Source organism: Rhamphochromis sp. 'chilingali' (genome assembly GCF_963969265.1).
Source record: "Rhamphochromis sp. 'chilingali' genome assembly, chromosome: 16".
Taxonomy (NCBI): Eukaryota; Metazoa; Chordata; class Actinopteri; order Cichliformes; family Cichlidae; genus Rhamphochromis; species Rhamphochromis sp. 'chilingali'.
Window position 1 is genome coordinate 34450080 of NC_137943.1, and position 18515 is coordinate 34468594.

The 18515-nt window shown below is 39.3% G+C and overlaps 1 protein-coding gene across 1 annotated transcript; it reads left to right on the forward strand.

Annotated features, from left to right (window-relative positions):
• Positions 1–11670: 11670 nt before the first annotated feature.
• On the forward strand, positions 11671–13975 carry LOC308383608 (immunoglobulin lambda-1 light chain-like; the record flags this gene model as incomplete). Its single annotated transcript, XM_080861651.1, has 3 exons — positions 11671–11809; positions 13160–13471; positions 13604–13975. The coding sequence occupies 3 exons, from the start codon at positions 11671–11673 to the stop codon at positions 13783–13785; spliced, it is 633 nt and encodes a 210-aa protein (XP_080717777.1). The 3' UTR covers positions 13786–13975.
• Positions 13976–18515: the final 4540 nt, after the last annotated feature.

Consider the following 18515-nt stretch of genomic DNA (forward strand, 5'->3'; position numbering starts at 1 on the left):
GTTATATTTAGTGTTTTCATCACAGCTGTTAAACCACAGATAACAGTGTGTGTTAGTAAATTCACAGCAACATGAATGTTTCTGAGTGTTTGTGCATCATGTGACCCAGATTTTTGGATCTGCTGTCAGATTGAAATGAAGACGATGAAACCACAGCAGCTTCAGCTGAGCTGTCAATCAGCAGCAGCAGTCTTATCTGTGGGCCGCAGGGGCTGATGGGAGCTTTGAGGACCTGTTAGAAACCACGTGGCCCTCGTCTGATCTCACAGCTCGTCCTTGTTTGGCCTCAGCTGCATCAGAGCGCCACTTCTCCCCAGGTTCACCAGAGGAAACACCACTGCACAAAATGCTTTTCCTCCCAGCTGCTGCTCTGTGCTGTCTGTGTTCAGGTGAGTGTTTCCAGCCAATCAGGAGCCAACAAAGTCAACCTGTAACAAACACTGTCACACTAACCTTCATCTATCTGTCTGTGTCTCTACAGCACTGGTTACCATGGCAGCAGGACAGCTGATTCAGGACGATTTAACATTGACCAGGAGAGTTGGAGAAAGTGTCTCCTTCAGCTGTGGAGGGACTGAACAGTGTTCTGACAGCTATCGGTACTGGTACCAGAAGAAAGAAAATGAAACATTTAGAATTATTCTGTATAGTTATAAGAGTGGTGGTAATTCCTCCACAGTTTCCAAGCCTTACAATCATCCTCAGCAAGATGATTTCATAGTTGAGAATGAAGAAAACAGCTGTGAGTTGAAAATAGAAAAAGTTAAACAGGATCATTCAGCCACCTACTACTGCTCCTGTGATAAGTCTGCTCCCCACAGTGAGAAATGATCCCTGCAGCCTGAACAAAAACCAACAGATGAACAGATGTCAAACAGTGTCTGTGACAGGAAGAGAGCAGTAAACCACAGCCCAGCTTCACATGTTTCACCTCCATCTCAGAGTCACAAACATACTGAGCTCCATGTTGGTTTACTGCTCTAATAATTAAGATTATTTTATTTTGACAGTTATGTTAGCATGCTCATATGAGCATTGTTTGCTAACTTTGTGAAATAAGCCCTGAAAACAAAACACAGCTCTTTGTGTCAGGGTTGTTATTTAGTGTTCAAGTCCAAGTTGGTTTTTAATCATTCTCGCCTCCTTTAAATGTTTACAGGTCAACTTTAGAATTTGCTTTTGGAAAAAGGGTCCTAAGAGCCTTCAGTATGTTTTAACATCTATGCTGTATTTCTTTGAATAGTGGCTCTTTGATTTGTTTTACCTAACGTCTGATTCATGCTGTTGACATTTGGGAAGAGTAGAACTTATTCCAAATAAATCTGTGGCAGCACTCTGAGCCTTGATAAGCTTCCAGACGATCATGACTGTGTATGAGTCTTGTAAAACATTTGTCCTAATGTTGTTCCTGCATCCAAATGAGAAGGTGAAGATTTGAGGTTCGAACCTTTCAAAACTTGAATAAAGCAGAATAAAAGTCATCACAGCTTCTAATCAGGACATTTAGATGATGCGAGCATTAGTTACATTAGGTGTGTTTTTAAATGTTTCAAGTAAAACAGACCAGAGTTGAATAATTCACCCACTACTTACCTTTTTTATTTCTTTTATGTTTTTGTATGGAGGGTAGGACAGTCTCTAAACACTGTTTCACATTTCAGAATAACCTACATGAACATTAAACATAAAAGAAAATCAAATACAGACGTCAGTTAAAACAAAATGATCTTTCGATTGTTAATGGAAGCTAGCTTGACTCTGCTTGAAACTGAGCCATTAGAATCTACAGTCTCTGTCAATTTTGTGTCTGCGTCCTGTTAACAAAGGCTGAAGATGGCAAGCTGAGAGGCTGTGAGCTTTTCTGGCTGTTTGTACATTGTGAATAAACCTCAACAGCCTTTCCTACCTCAGCAAAGGCGTCACTGTTGTTATCAATTAAATGTCTTCAGATTTCCTCCGTCTTAATCCTGGTAAAGCTGGGGTCCTTGTTTTCAGCCATGACAGCTTCTCTAAGGAGGTCAGTCATTACATCAGCATCAATCAGTTCAGTTAAAACAGCTCTCTTTTAAACAACTGCTGAAAAGTCATTTTTTATGTTAGCGTTTCCTTAAAATGTCACCTGTTATTTTTGGCTAGAGCTCACATTTAACCTGTGTATGGAAATATGCTTGCAGGAGTTGAATATATGCTATGCTTGACTGCATGTCTCTTTAAGTTTGCTTAACGTGTATTTGTGTATGATGTTTGGTTTTATCCAAACTGTGAAACAGTGGGTCTCTTAAAAGGTTCCTGAAAGCACAGACTCTGCACTTTTTATTGATATTCATTTTATTAATTCTAGTAATCCAAAGCAATGAGTCACAGCAGTCCGGGGTCTGGAAGAGGAAGGCTGAGAGAGAGTGAATGGACATTTGGTATTTTTAAATTCTTTTATGTTTGCTGTGTTTTTAGCATTTTATGCCATTTGTTTGTATTTTGTTTATTCCATATATGATGTATCACCCACCAGCAAACATACACTGCTCAGCCTTCTTCAAACACCTGAAAAAGCAGGTGTTTGAGGCTTGTACAACATACAGTAAATGTAACAAATCCAGAGGACGGTCTGTTTATTCAGCCTCACCTCTGGTGCTGGTGCCCACCTCCCAATTTAAATGCATGGAGACATTGAGAGTTCCCAGGAGGGTCCGTGCTGACACCAGCTGCTATCTGGCAGAGGGTACCATGCCCCTCCCATGTTTCAAATGCACTTTAGACCAGCACGCAGCAACACCAAATATGAGCAAGAGAAGTGAGGTATGGGGTCTTCACACCCCCGTTCTCTGTTCGTTATCTGGGCCACGGGCCGAGAGCAGGAGCTGGCCGTCTGGTCGTGGTCTGAGCTGGTGGCCTTCCCTGTTGCTGCAGGACTGGGGGTGGTCTGCTTGTCTCCACCCCAGAGTAAAGGGAATCATCTCCTGTGTCTGAGGTTGACAGCCCCTCTGGGAGTGATGGTTCCTGGTCCTGGGAGTATAGAGTATGTTTGGTGAGTGTGAGTACAGTGTTCATTTCTGTGTGTATGTTGGGCGAGTGCTGAGTATTTGTGTATGTGTGCATGAGGGTGGGAATGCATGTTTGTGTCTGTGTTTATGTGTCAGGTCGACTCCACCTCTCAGAACATCTCAGCCTGGTGGTTGCTTGGCAGGGCCTGGCCCTGACCCCTTCTAGGATGTGGAGGGCCGTCGGGTCTCTGCACCCGGGGCTCGGTCTGCTAGTCAGATGCTGGCGACGCCTCCTTGGGCTCTCGTGCTCAGTAAACTGTCCCACGTTGTTTTTTTCTTTGTATTTGTAACCAGACCTTAACAAAAAAAATAAAAAAATTCTAAGTTGTGTAAATATTTTTTACACACAAACAAATTCTCATCTATAGAAGCAAATACATAAAACGTTCAGATATTTAGGTTAACAAGGTTACAAAACTCAGCTCACAACTACACATTTAAGATAAGTGCAAAATATTTATGTTGTGGCCATTTTTGTTGAATATTTATAAAATGCAATGTGTATTCTTTTTTGTTTTTTCTTTAAAGTTGTAAGAATATGCTGACCTAGTTTTGTTATGTAAATTCATAATTAATTTTATTTTTGGAAAGGTTTTTGGAAAGTGATTGGTTTATCAGCTTATGGACCCTCCCATTAATCAAGGGATTAAGCGCACCCTGGAGGGGTGTGGTAAAGTTGTTTTTTGTTTGCCAAATGTCAGATGGGATGACGGGAGGGTTTAAAAATGACTTTTTGACCACTTTTGAAGTTGTGAAAGCAAATTAAGTTAACTTTCATTTAATTTTAAGTTGTAAGAAGTTATTTGGTTGTTGTTTATAATTTTTAAACAATGAAGTCAGAGGTGCGTTCTAAAACAAACCTCCCGCTGCCACCCACGGCCTTTTCTTTGATGTTTTTGGTTTTGGAACTTAAAAGGCCGTGACATTTTATGATCACAATTTGAGGGGGTCATCTGATTGTTTGGGGTTTTCTCTGTAGTATTGTGGGATCTGGTTTGGTACTAAATGAAAGTGAATTGAATTACTGACACCTAAAAACAGACATCAACTAATACATACCAAATCGAAAATGATCTCTCCTTCCTTTTCTTTTCTACATTTTTGATTGGATATTGTCAGATAACCATGTCACATGGAGCTCAGGACTTTTAAGTCAACTCTGAATTTATATATTTATTATTTCAATCAAGTCAGTTTAAGTCAAGTACAGATTACAAAGTGCTGTGTGTTTCAAACTGGTGGAGTCAGAGAGAACCTCAGAGTTTTAATGTGGAACAGAAAACTCAGTTTCCTTCATGTCAGGATCAACAAAGTCAGAGTTGTTGGCTAAATCTGCTTCCTGGAATAGGGCCCGGGGCGCTATACTATGAAACCTGTTCAGCACACCCAGGATGTCTTTCAGTTATCTGGATTCATGACCCCCACACTGTCGATCAGGATAAACAGCCATACAATCACCTTCGATAACCAATCAATCACCAATCAATCATAAATTGCAAGGCAGGAAATACACATGAATGAATCACAATCTTCATCAGCCAATCAAATCTCTGTAACTGGGAGTTATTCAGGATGTGCTGTTTCCTGAAGTTTTCTGAATAATTGAATAATCAGGTCAGTAATTTCATGACACCAATCAGTGATTCTGATTTAAAACACACTTTAACTGAAATACAGCAAAAGTAAAGTCTCTCCTGATTTTTTGTTTGTTCTCTAAATATTGTAGTATTGGGTAGTTTTAATCTTCTGCTGCTAGTTACCAGTCAAGGAACTGATGTACTTTATTATTATAGCTTGTTAAAGATTTCTCTTCCTGCTCTGGTTTGAGCTTCAGTGTTTATTCAGGTAACATCGCTTTGACAGCAACTCAAAGCGATGTTACCTGTCTGTGTCCAGTAACAGCCTGTATTCAGTTTATTATTGCTATGGGGGCGATCGTGGCTCAAGAGTTGGGAGTTCTCCTTGTAATCGGAAGGTTGCTGGTTCGAGCCCCGGCTTGGACAGTTGTGTCCTTGGGCAAGACACTTCACTCGCTGCCTCCTGGTGGTGGTCAGAGGGCCCGGTGGCGCCAGTGTTCAGCAGCCAGCAACCTCTGTCAGTGCGCCCCAGGGTGGCTACAATGTAGCTGCCATCACAAGTGTGTGAATGGGTGGATGACTGGATGTGTAAAGCGCTTTGGGGTCTGTAGGGGCTAGTAAAGCGCTATACAAATACAGGCCATAAACTGGTATGGATCAGTTTGCGTCTTTTATTCAGTGTAACATTAGCTTTTGGTTGTTGGCATAAAGACTTAGAGAGGAGGACAGAAAGGGAGAGAACAGAATGAAGAGAGCAAAGAGACCAAAAACAAAAAAGCAAGAGAGGACATGTGGTCAAATTCACCAAAAATGATAAAGCTGTAACTTCTGTTTACCGACATTCATTCATGATGAGTTCACATAACTAAAGAGTGTTTTGTACTGTTATCAGTTGTGGATCCCCGACCTGCTCCTATAATAATTACTATAAGATTATATTTTTGTCTAATTCAGCTGAGATGTGCAAATATGAAAAGGGCTGATGACATTTGCAAACAGCATATTCCATTAATCATAATTACAAGGCACTGCAAGCATGACATTATGAGTCCCCCTAAAGTTTAAACCTAGAGTCTCATCTGAGCAAACATAAGACATAAGTTTTTTCATTGATTTCATGGAGGAATTGCATGCTTTCCAGTAGCACTATTAAAATTTGCCAGTGAAGATTATGGACACAGCATATTGATATGAATGATATCATTTTATAGCATTCACTCCAAACATGTCTGAACAGGATGGATGCCACTACATGGAAATCTATTCCCCACTCATGAATCCACACTAATGTTTTTCAAACATTAAGCTTAATTTAGGTCTTTTTTTTTTTTGCTGCCACTGGTTCAGTGAATTTTTGTCAGTTTGTCAGTCAATTTGTTTTACTTTTATTATAAGTTTTCAGTTGCTGACGACTATTTGAATCGAGTATCTAAGGCGCAATCAAGTATCTAAGGCGCAACTCTGTTTTGACTTGTTTTCGCAATATTTGCGGGCTTCTATTGCTTGCGCTGCAGCTGTCAGCTGGTTGTTCGGTTCCTCTATTTGTGTTCAGTGCTCGGCCCTGATTAAGATGTGGATCCACAGGGTGTTGGTGTGGCTCGTGCTCACCTGGGTTGTTTTATCCATCATTCATCACCCAACGACAGCTCTTCTCCAGTACTCTGCTAAGGATCTTTTGTGGCTCCGTTTTTGCCTGGCTGTCTCTCCACCTGTGGCTCTATACTTCTACCCGGACATCGCCTTCAAGCCCCGCCGCAGGTATATCCACCGAGGGTTTCGGCAGAATTTCAACATCAGTGACACTAACTCAATATTTTCCATCTGGTCAAAAACTCGTCGTCCTCCCCGCAAGACTGACCGGGCTGTCGACCACAATGTGCTGGCCCACCTGGCTTGATCAACTAAGCCTACTGTCAGGCATGGTAACTCCAGCATCAACTTCGGTCTATTAAACATCCGCTCTCTCACTGGTTAGGGAAATCTCGTCCATGATCTCCTCTGTGATCGTAAGTTGGACTTTCTTTGCTTGACTGAAACATGGCAACAGCCCAATGACTTTGTTTCTCAATGACTCCACTCCATCTGAGTTTGTTTACACCTGTCAACCTCGCATCTCCGGGAGGGGCGGAGGTCTCGCGATAATTCACTGAAAGCACTTGAAAGTTCTCCCTGTATCTGCCTCTCCCTCCCATTCATTTGAATACATCCCACTACAGCTCCCAGTATCATTAGAAGACATAGCATACATTTTCACTGCTATGCAGATGACACCCAGCTCTATCTGTCCATGAAGCCAGATAACACACACTAATTAGTTAAACTGCAGGAATGTCTTAAAGACATAAAGACCTGGATGGCCGCTAACTTTCTGCTTCTTAATTCAGATCAAACTGAGGTTATTGTACTCGGCCCTGAAAAGCTTAGAAATATGGTATCTAACCAGATTCTTACTCTGGATGGCATTCCCTTGGCCTCCAGTAACGCTGTGAGGAACCTTGGAGTCATTTTTGACCAGGACATGTCCTTCAACGCACATATTAAACAAATATGTAAGACTGCGTTCTTCCATTTGTGCAACATCTCTAAAGTTAGAAATATCCTGTCTCAGAGTGACGCTGAAAAACTAGTTCATGCATTTATTACTTCCAGGCTGGACGACTGTGATTCATTATTATCAGGATGTCCAAAAAACTCGCTGAAAAGCCTTCAGCTGATCCAAAATGCTGCAGCAAGAGTCCTGACAGGGACTAGAAAGAGAGAGCAGATTTCTCCTGTATTGGCTTCCCTTCATTGTCTTCCTGTTAAATCCAGAATTGAATTCAAAATCCTGCTCCTCACATACAAGGTCTTAAATAATCAGGCCCCATCTTATCTTAATGACCTTGTAGTACCATATCACCCTATTAGAGCACTTCGCTCTCGCTCTGCAGGCCTACTTGTTGTTCCTAGAGTATTTAAAAGTAGAATGGGAGGCAGAGCCTTCAGTTTTCAGGCCCCTCTTCTGTGGAACCAGCTTCCAGTTTGGATTCAGGAGACAGACACTATCTCTACTTTTAAGATTAGGCTTCAAACTTTCCTTTTTGCTAAAGCATATAGTTAGGGCTGGACCAGGTGACCCTGAATCCTCCCTTAGTTATGCTGCAAGAGACGTAAGCTACCGGGGATTCCCATGATGCATTGAGTTTTTCCTTTCCAGTCACCTTTCTCACTCACTATGTGTTAACAGACCTCTCTGCATTGAATCATATCTGTTATTAACCTCTGTCTCTCTTCCACAGCATGTCTTTATCCTGTCTTCCTTCTCTCACCCCAACCGGTCGCAGCAGATGGCCCTGCCCCTTCCTGAGCCTGGTTCTGCTGGAGGTTTCTTCCTGTTAAAAGAGAGTTTTTCCTTCCCACTGTCGCCAAAGTGCTGCTCATAGGGGGTCATATGATTGTTGGGTTTTTCTCTGTATCTACTGTACAATATAAAGCGCCTTGAGGCGACTTTTGTTGTGATTTGGCGCTATATAAATAAAATTGAATTGAATTGAATTGAATCTACCCCCACCATCATATGTACTGTTTTTTCAGCCAGCTAAGCCAAATAAGGAGTTTTTAAATGAATTTTCTGCTCTGCTCACTCATTTCTCTGTACTTTCTCCAAATCTAATAATTGTTGGTGACTTTAATATTCATATGGACAATGATAAAATCCCTCTTTCCAGAGATTTTACCTCCTGCCTGGAAGGTTTTGGGCTTCTACAGTACATAAAATCCCCTACCCATTCTAAAGGTCATATCCTGGATTTGGTCTGTAGTTCTGGCATTACCCCCACCCATTGTAAAGCCACATTGTTTCCCCAGTCTGATCAAGTGTTTATTTCTTTTGATGCAAACATAACGCTTCCAAAACCTGTATCTCTCATAATATCACTTTTAGGAAAATTAGTAATATTAACCTGTTTTAAGCTGTTTTTTCATCTGCCGTCCACGACCTTCCATCTATTCACAGCTCCTCAACCCCTCATGAACTCGTTTGCCATTATAATGTCAACCTTCATAACCTTCTTAACATATTTGCTCCCCTTAAACATAGAACTGTCTCATTTTCCCGTTCAGCTCCATGGTTTACCTCCGACCTGCGTCATCTTAAAGCTAAAGGACGCCACTCGAACGTCTATTCAAGAAAACCGGACTTACTGTACATAAAGAAGTGTACGACGATCATGTTTTGTTCTATAAGGACTGCATTGCCTCAGCCAAATCTGCTTACTAGTCTGGTTTAATTAGCTCTAATGAAGGTAACTCCAGGTCTCTCTTTTCACTGTTCAGTAAAATTACAAAACCTCCAGACACATTCCCCTCCCACATGTATTCTGTTGATTTTTGCAATTCTCTTATCTCTTTTTTCACTTGTAAAATTTCAGATATCCACCGTCAACTTAACTCTTTAGGAGCTCCTGACTTTGAAGTAGACTTCCTGTTTCCCCCACTGTCTTCCTGTCAGTTATTTTCAAGCTTTACTCTTCCCTCCATAACTGACGTATCTAATCTTATAAAAAAATCTAAGTCATCCACCTGTCAACTTGACCCTCTCCCTACTGTGTTAGTTAAAGCCTGTCTTCCCTCGTTAGCACCAACCAGTATTATTCATTCCTCCCTGAACACTGGAATTGTTCCTGAAGCACTGAAAAAGGCTTCTGTTATCCCAATTCTCAAAAAGCCTGGTGCAGACCCCAATAACTTTGATAATCTTCGCCCTATATCAAATCTCCCCTTTATTTCAAAAATTCTTGAAAAAGTTGTCACCGCCCAGCTTCATTTACATCTCAATGACCATAATCTCTATGAACAATTTCAATCTGGTTTCCGCCCCAATCATAGCACAGAAACTGCTTTGTTAAGGATTACCAATGACCTTCTGATGGCAGCTGATTCTGGTCTCCTATCCATCCTCATCCTTCTTGATCTACGGCGGCGTTTGATACCATTTATCACAATATTCTCCTGAACCAGTTAGCTTCCATTGGCATTAGTCATACCCCGCTTACCTGGTTTACCTCCTATCTCTCAGACCGCACTCAGTTTATCCAACTTAAATCCCATTCTTCAACTCTCTATCCTGTTTCTGCTGGTGTGCCCCAGGGTTCAATATTAGGGCCTCTTTTATTCATTACTTACATGCTCCCTCTTGGTCATATATTCCAAAAATATAATATAAATTTTCACTGTTATGTCGATGACACCCAGCTCTACATTTCTTCTAAACCCAATTCATCCCTCCCACCTACCTCCCTCTCAAACTGTCTTATTGAGATTAGATCCTGGTTCTCCTCCAATTTCCTCAAACTCAACTGTAATAAAACTGAAGTTTTACTTGTTGGTTCACCATCTGTCTTAACCAAATCCCACAGTTTTTCCATTAACATTGAAAATTCTCCTACACTTCCCTCCCCTCAGGTTAAGAGTTTGGGTGTCATACTTGATAATACTCTTTCATTCCAGTCTCACATTAATTACATAACCCGGTCTGCATACTTTCACTTACGTAATATTAACCGACTCCGCCCCTTCCTTACTCCCCATGCTGCTGCCATCCTTGTCCAAGGTTTTATTACGTCCCGTATTGATTACTGTAATTCCCTCTTATTTGGTCTCCCTAAAAGGTCCCTTCATAAACTCCAACTCCTTCAAAATTCTGCAGCTCGGGTCATAACTCGTACTCCGTTAAGAGCTCATATTACCCCAGTTCTTCAGCAGCTTCACTGGTTGCCCGTAGAAGCCAGGATAAACTTTAAAATCTTACTTCTTACATACAAGTGTATCCATAAATCTGCTCCTTCATATTTGTGTGACCTGCTCCATATCACCACTGTTTCCCGCCCTCTCAGATCCTCATCTGCTATTCATCTTACTGTTCCGTCCGCACGTCTCATCACTATGGGGAACAGAGCTTTCAGTCGCTCTGCTCCTCAGCTCTGGAACTCTCTTCCTCCTGCACTAAGAAATATTGACTCCCTTTCCGTATTTAAGTCACAGCTCAAAACACGTCTGTTTAAACTGGTTTATTCGCTTTAGTGCTGATTTCACCTGTTGTCAAGCTCTGTTTTGTAATTTTACCTTATTTTATGTATTTTACTGTTCCTTTTATTAATTTTGTTCTTTGTAAGGTGACCTTGGGTTTCTGAAAGGAGCCCCAAATAAAATGCATTATTACTATTATTATTTATATTTACATAACAGACCTGGCATCACGTCCGTGAAACTGAAAATTCCCCTTTTCTGCTCCTGTACATAAAATTAAAAAAATCAATGCTAGCACTTCCACCTGATTTTAAACTTAATCATGAAACATAACCTGCAACTCAACTTTCACTGTTTCTTCTTTCAGATGCAGGCTCAGTGCTTGAGAGCAAAAATTAGATTTAAAAACTTTATTCAGTCTCATTCTACATACAAACCTCATATCAAGACGTCAGCAAGTACAGTGCAGCAGAAGTATCCTGTTTTAGGATCAGATATTAATGCTTGTAGAACAATAAAATTGGTGTAAAATAGTTTACTGCCAACAGAAAAAAATATAAAATCAGAGAGATTAATAATAACTCAGTATAAAATCCAGATTGGTGTAAAAAACACAGCAAGTGCAGAAAAGATGAGAGAAGGAGAAATGTTCAGTGCATCATGGGAATCCCTCAGCAGCCTAAGCCTATAGCAGCATAACAGAGGGAGGATTCAGGGTCACCTGATCCAGTCCTGACTATATGCTTTAGCAAAAAGGATGATGTCATCCTGTATTGAGTGTAGACACAGCCAAATATTTAATGCTGACACAAAGCTGACTGACTGCCATTAATAACTACATTTTAAGCAGACTAAACAGAACCCTGTAAATTCCAGTTGCATTATACATGTCAGGTGTTTCATTCCAGACCTCAAATGTTGACCTAGATCAAAAATTCAGAATCAACTGAATCAGTTAATGAAGAATCCATGTGCATTAAAGAAAAGAGAAGAAGAGACAGTCATGTTGATATGAACATTAGAGAAACACATCATGGAGCTGAAATATGATCCTGCTTCCTCATTTGGACTCATTCACCTCAGCTGACACGTTCAACAGCAGACAGGTTTTTGTAGCAGTCTGTCTCACTGTGAGAGGAAGATACTACCTCATCTTTGGCTCTGGAACTAAACTGTCTGTAACAGGTAAGAACAAACATTTATTTTCCTTCAGTTGTTTTATTGTAGAAGCTGAAAATGTGTTTAAAGTCAGTTTGTGCTGCTTCAGGCTTTACATGTTAGTTTTTCATCATTAGTAGAGAATTCATCTGCAGCCATTGTTACATAAGAAAAGCTCAATAATCTCTGAAAACATGTTGAAATCTCACTGAACAACTAAAGTTATTCTTTATTTCTGCAAATATTAGTGATGTTACAAATATTTAGGATTTGATCCTCTCAGTGATTCTGCTGGTTTTCAACACAAGATCATATTTGATGTTCAAATTAAATTAATATAGATTAACAACAAATATGGTTTCAGGAAATATTTGCTTTATGTTGAGGAACAAATATTTTTAATAGTCAAACATTCATGTAGCTGCTTCAAAAAGGTAAATAGAATAATAAAAACAGATACTGATTAGAAAACTCAGAAATGATATGACAGATAAATTTAGGATGAATTTGACATCGTTAAACTCTGATATTTATTTCTGAGATGAAGTCGTGTGTGTGGATTTGTACGTGACAATAAAAAGTTAATAATACTTAAATTTTCCAAAATACTTTTCAAGACAAATTTTTATTAATTATATTTTTTCAAATAATTTGTATTTTATGACTAAAAATATCATGAAGTATATCTCATATTATTGAAAAAGTTTTATTCAACATTTCAGTTTTAGTGTTTTAAAATAGTTGCTACAGTTTTTTATTTGAATAAAAACATAAATTAAAATAATCACTGTGTTACTTTTCCAATTTTTACACAAAAATATTTAAGAATAAATTAGTCTGAAAGACAAATATGGTCTTTATGGTAAAATATATCAAAGACAAGAAGAATGGAAATTTTATCTGCTGAACTGAATTTTGTGAAATTATATTTAATTTTATTAATAGTACAAAACAATATGAAAAAAGATGAATTTACTTTTGGACAGAAGAGGATCTCTGTTAGAACTCGTGTCTAAGGACTAATAAGAAAAATACATTTTCACTTGTATAAAGACAAATGTAAATATTTTAAAATTGGACTGAACTAAATTTCTATAAAACAATAAAAAGCAAACACATGACGAATTAAACTGAAATGAATTTGACTTTAAAATCATGCTGAGTGTTCCTCATGTGAGCCATGATGACATGAGGTGATGACTGTGTTTGATATGAAGCTGAATCCAGTGTATGTAGTGAACTTTGTGCTGATGAGTAGTTTAGTGATCAGAGTCCATGTAGTTTCCAGGATCAGACTGAATGCAGTGCAGTGCTGGAAGCTGCTGCTGACTGTGTGAATGTGTGTCTGTGCTGCTTGTTGCTGCTGTCAAACTTCAGATGAGCAGGTAGTGAAGCCCGTGGTGAGCGTGTACCCAGCAGCATCCAGAGCCCACCTGGAGGGGAACAGCTCCCTGCTGTGTGTGGCCTCAGCCATGTTTCCTCCTCTGGTCCAGTTCTCCTGGAAAAGACAGAAGAAGAACGGCGGAGAAGCGGAGGAGCTGCCCCCTGCTGAGGGAGAGCAGCTGGAGCTCAGAGAGGCGGGACGCACCATTGCCATCAGGATGGTTGATGGGAGCCATTCTGACACATATAAATACAGCTGCTGGGTGAAGCACGAGGGGGGCACAGTGGAGGCCCGAACACAACAAGGTAATGAAGGCTTGGTGACTGTGTTCAGCAGTGATTCAGCTTCATGTGGAGATGCTGTCAAAGAGAGCAGAGCAGCAGAGGACTGACATTTCTCACTGCAGCTCCAAACATTTGACTCCTTTTCTGTTTCAGAGCTTCCAGCTCTTCCACCAGTCCTGTATCTTCCTTCTCTTCCTTCTATACACGAGGTGAAGCTGCTCTGCCTGCTGTACACAGTGCTGATAGTGAAGAGTCTGGTGTACTGCTGTGGACTCTCTCTGCTGATGATGCTCACAAACAAGGGAGCGTCCACCAACTGCACACATGCTGACTGACTGTTTCCTGCTCGCCTTTTCTCACCATCAGATTTCCTCCAGTCAGCAGTCAGAAATGTAAATTAACTTCTGGTTGGTTCAATGTTTCATTACTGAGCATTTGACCTTTTCTCATTTAATCATCTTAAACTCTGTAATATAAATTTACAGATAAACATGTTTGATGTGTTTGTAAAAGTGTAGATTCTTTATGTGAAGATTTCTTTTGTACATCTCTGCAGAAAAACTCAGCTGATGCATTCAGATCCCACCATAACAAAATAACAGTGTAGTTATTTGTCTGAAGTAAAAATAAAGATTCGAATGTTAAGAATATGCTTCTCATTTCTTCTGTGATACATAACCTGTGTGACTGCAGCATTCACACATCATAAACTTGCTCTCCTGCAGCAGACGGGCTGTGTGGGTTTCTGCTCTGCAGCCTCCACACCGTTAGCTGTGGCTTTCACTTTAATAACACAACGACAGTTACAAGCATGAACTCTGCTTCAAGTTATTCAGGAAGCATCTGTGTTCATGTGTGTGAGAGAAACAAAGTGTGAACTCAGAGCTGTTACACAGTTGATGTTTAGTACGATCACAAAAGACAAATACAAGATGAAGTCTGAACATTAAATCCCACAGAACTCAAGTTGAACCGTTATGATTTAAAAACACTGAAAAAGGGAATAAATTAAGACAAGATTTGTAAAAACAATTTCACAAAACACCATCAGTTCAGATGGATGTTGAGCATCTTTCCATCTTTTTCTAATAATTATAAATATGTAAAATGTTTAATCGAAATGTGTCATTGATTAATCAGCTTAACTATTCAGACTAGTACAATTTATACAAATAATATAATTGAAATAAATCATAATTATTATAATTAAGAGCAGCACAGAGAGACAAACTCAAACAAAGAACATTCATCAATTTGATGATTTAACCAGTGCTGAATATTTATTAAGTTCACCCACGCTGTGCTGTAAATTCTGTTGATATTAATATTAAGATTTAACCCTCATAATGTCCCGATTTCCACACACCTGTGGTCCTCAGGGTCACAAATGTCCCCACTTCATTTCAGTGTTTTTAAAGTATAAATTGTCGATCAATTCAGTGTAAAAAATACATGAAATGATCAGTTATTGTGATCATTGTTTCACAACCAGAGTCGGTCGCTTTAACAGATGATCACAGACGGCTTTATGTCAAAGTTAATGTAGGAAGCTGTTTTTAAACGACTTCAAGTTTTTTACTGGCAGCAAATAATCAGGTTTTCCTTTGGGCTCAAAAATGACCCCGTCTGCTTTGACTGTTTATAAATGAAAGGTATAAAATATCATCCATCTCTGTGTTTCAAGGTTTGATTCAACTTTATTCCAACTCATTGCCTGACATGTGTCTGTATGTTGGCATGGTAGGAACAGCAGGGCATGGGTCTGAGTGAAGGGAAACCTTCATGAGGACAAAGGCGTGTCCATATTTGACACAAGTGCAGGAGGACAAATTAGAAATTCGCTGAACTTTAGTGATGCTTTTAAAGAATCTGTGATTTTAAAATCTTAGATGCAAATATAAAATCTGATGAGATTTATTCCACAGATTTGTGTTTTATGTCAGGGTAAATAATCTCTAACAAGTTAAGTGATTTACTATGAAGTGAAAAAGACCAAATATGAAACAGATGTTGTCATGGAGGAGTGGACTCAGGCGCAGACAAACTCAGACGCTCGATGGCGAAGAATTAAGTGAAGTTTGTTACAGGAGGTTCGGTGTGACGACAACGAGTGATGAAAACAAACATGAACTAAAGGCGAGAGCCTAAAAATCGGCTCTGAGGTAAATGACTCATTTACAAGGTGTCAGGTATCACAGCACGCTGTGAGACGCTGTCAGCAGCACTGAAGGAAACACTGTGAACAGTGTTGAGACCACACCAGCCTCTCCCATCCTTTTGTCTTATAGAGATCACAGAGATGTTTCCAAATATTCCTGCTTTTGGTAATTTGCAAATTTGACAACTATTGCTGCTAAAGGTAGCAGTACCACAGATTTATTCCACCAGCGGAAGAGTCATCTACTGCTAATGAAGACAATTGTAAACATTAACGTGTTCAACGTCTCCCCGCACACCAAAGGAAACATTAAATAAACGAGCTGTGATACCTGTGACTGTTCCACGTCAGTCGGTTTTATAGTCACTGTCTAGACTTCTATTTCTGTAATTTGAGGTCAGAAGAGGTTTTTTTTTTTCTTTTTTTTACAATTTTACATGTTATAAGCACAAAAGAGCACCTTTGTAATTTCAGTTGTTTTCGTTTGTGTCGTCTACCTTGATGTCCACTTTTGTTGCTATAGTTTGTGTTTGTTAGTGTCGACCACAGATAGAGTTTACTGTCAGGTGTTGACATTGGTGAAAAACCTCAGTGAGCAACTGATGGTTAAAAGTGGTTATAATAAAAATGTTCAATTCATTCAGATATTTCTGTATTCAAAGCAAAAAATGGTTGATGTGAATGAGTGTACCAATTTTAGACACGATATGGTTGAAACTAAAACTTGTTATTGGAGCTTATTTAAACATACCGTGATATATATCGTGTATTGTGATATAGCCAAAAAATATTGTGATATTAGATTTTCCTCATATCGCCCGGCCGTACACAGGAGCCCTCAAGCTCCCAGATTAAAGACCGCCCCGGGGCAAGTGGGGAGTGCAGACTGAAGGCCTTATTTTATTCTCTAAACTATATTTACATCTCTGTGGTGAAAACATGACACAAACACACGCTACAAACTTCAGTAACAACTCAAAAAACAGATATAACAAAGAGCAAAGCACTCCCCCAGGTTTTGGGGTGTTTTTTACATTTCTTTTACCGCACGCAGTAAAAGATCAAGTGCTCGGGGCCTTCAGCGGCTCTCACTTTTATTCATTTAAATTCCTAAAATGTTCCATCTTGGAAAAACAGACTTTTCAGTCTTTGTTTATCAGCATCAGTGGGTCCGACTCACTTGTATTAACACATTATCTCGTGCTACTGTCTGAATGTCATAACCTATTAAAAACCCACACAAAGCCAGGTCAACATCATATTCTAGTGTCTATCATTTTCCCCTGAGCTCATATTTCTATTTCAATTCAAAACACCTTAATTCCAGCTGTGTTTCAGCTAGAAGTATGTCCACAAAACACCAAACAGTATCTATAGTTTGTTTATCCCTAAAGTGCTCTGAGGAAAAAGAGAAAAAAATGAATTAAAATTAAAACTTTCATCCAAACAAAATCATTGAATCGCTGAAAATCGTCTCTTTTATTAGTGATTACAGGATATTTATGTTCTTAAATAGAATCTGTATCAAGAAAAACACTAAAAATGATTTTGTAAAACCTATTGATTACATTTTCATTTGCATTTGCATGATGCAGATAACAAATGAACTATGACTGTAGTGAACTTTGTGCTGTATTGATGAGTAGTTTAGTGATCAGAGTCCATGTAGTTTCCAGGATCAGACTGAATGCAGTGCAGTGCTGGAAGCTGCTGCTGACTGTGTGAATGTGTGTCTGTGCTGCTTGTTGCTGCTGTCAAACTTCAGATGAGCAGGTAGTGAAGCCCGTGGTGAGCGTGTACCCAGCAGCATCCAGCCGTGTCACAAACCTGTTTTCAGCCTTTACATGTTTGTGATAGGAATCTGAAGTAAAACTGTTAAGGTACAAAATCCAGAATCAACAGTCAAACATAATCCAAGCAAAGTTGTTTGTATTTAATGAGTTGCCCATATGAATGACTACATAGTCGAGCATTATTTTACACATTTATGTAACTGAATGTATTTGATAATTGTAATAAATTGTAATTGTAAAGCAAACGTAACCCAACAACATCTGGAGTTTTGTAAATCACAGTCAGAGCGCAGAAAATGTATTTTGATGAGTCTTAAACTACACAGCGAAACCAGAGTGGCTGTAATTTAAGACTTAAGGTGAAGAATTTGTTTCTTGTTTCCTTCAGTGACACACGCTGACCTGTGTGAATCAAACTTCCTCTCTTACAGCAGACGGGCTGTGTGGGTTTCTGTTCAGCAGCCTCCACAGTCAGCTGTGGCTTTGCATTTCAACACAACAACAGCTGCAACCACCAATTCTAGATAAGAATGATTCCAGTAACGACCTGACATGTGAGAGAAACAGCTCAAGTCCTGGACTCAGAGCTGAGAAATGAACTTTAGTGGAATCAGAGGAGAGACGATGCTCAGGCTCAACACTCGACCTTCGTTCTTACCCATAATTTTCCACTGAGAAGAGCATTTACAGAAGAAAGTGTGAACGTACAGTGTGTTTGTTGTCTTCCCTAAAATAACAAAACAAAAACTGTGAACATTTGTGCATAACAAAGTACAGTAGAGTCAAAATATTTATATTATATTTGTATTTATATTGGTTCCTGAAATAATAACAAACAAGTGTATGTTTATTGTAAAGGTCTGTAAGAAATGTATCAACTGATATGTCTCCATGCGTGCTCAATCATCCAGGTCAGTATGAGTTGATATTAAAAAGAAAAAATGATCAGAGAAAAAATGTTTTTATTGCTAATTTCATTCAGCTGTGTGAGACACTGAAAACATAACTGTGTTTTGACATGTGGTTACTAAAATGTTTCCAGTTATTTACTGTGACGTTAAACTTAAATCAGTCAAATAGACGCTTGTTTTCTCCAAATTCATCATGTTACTAA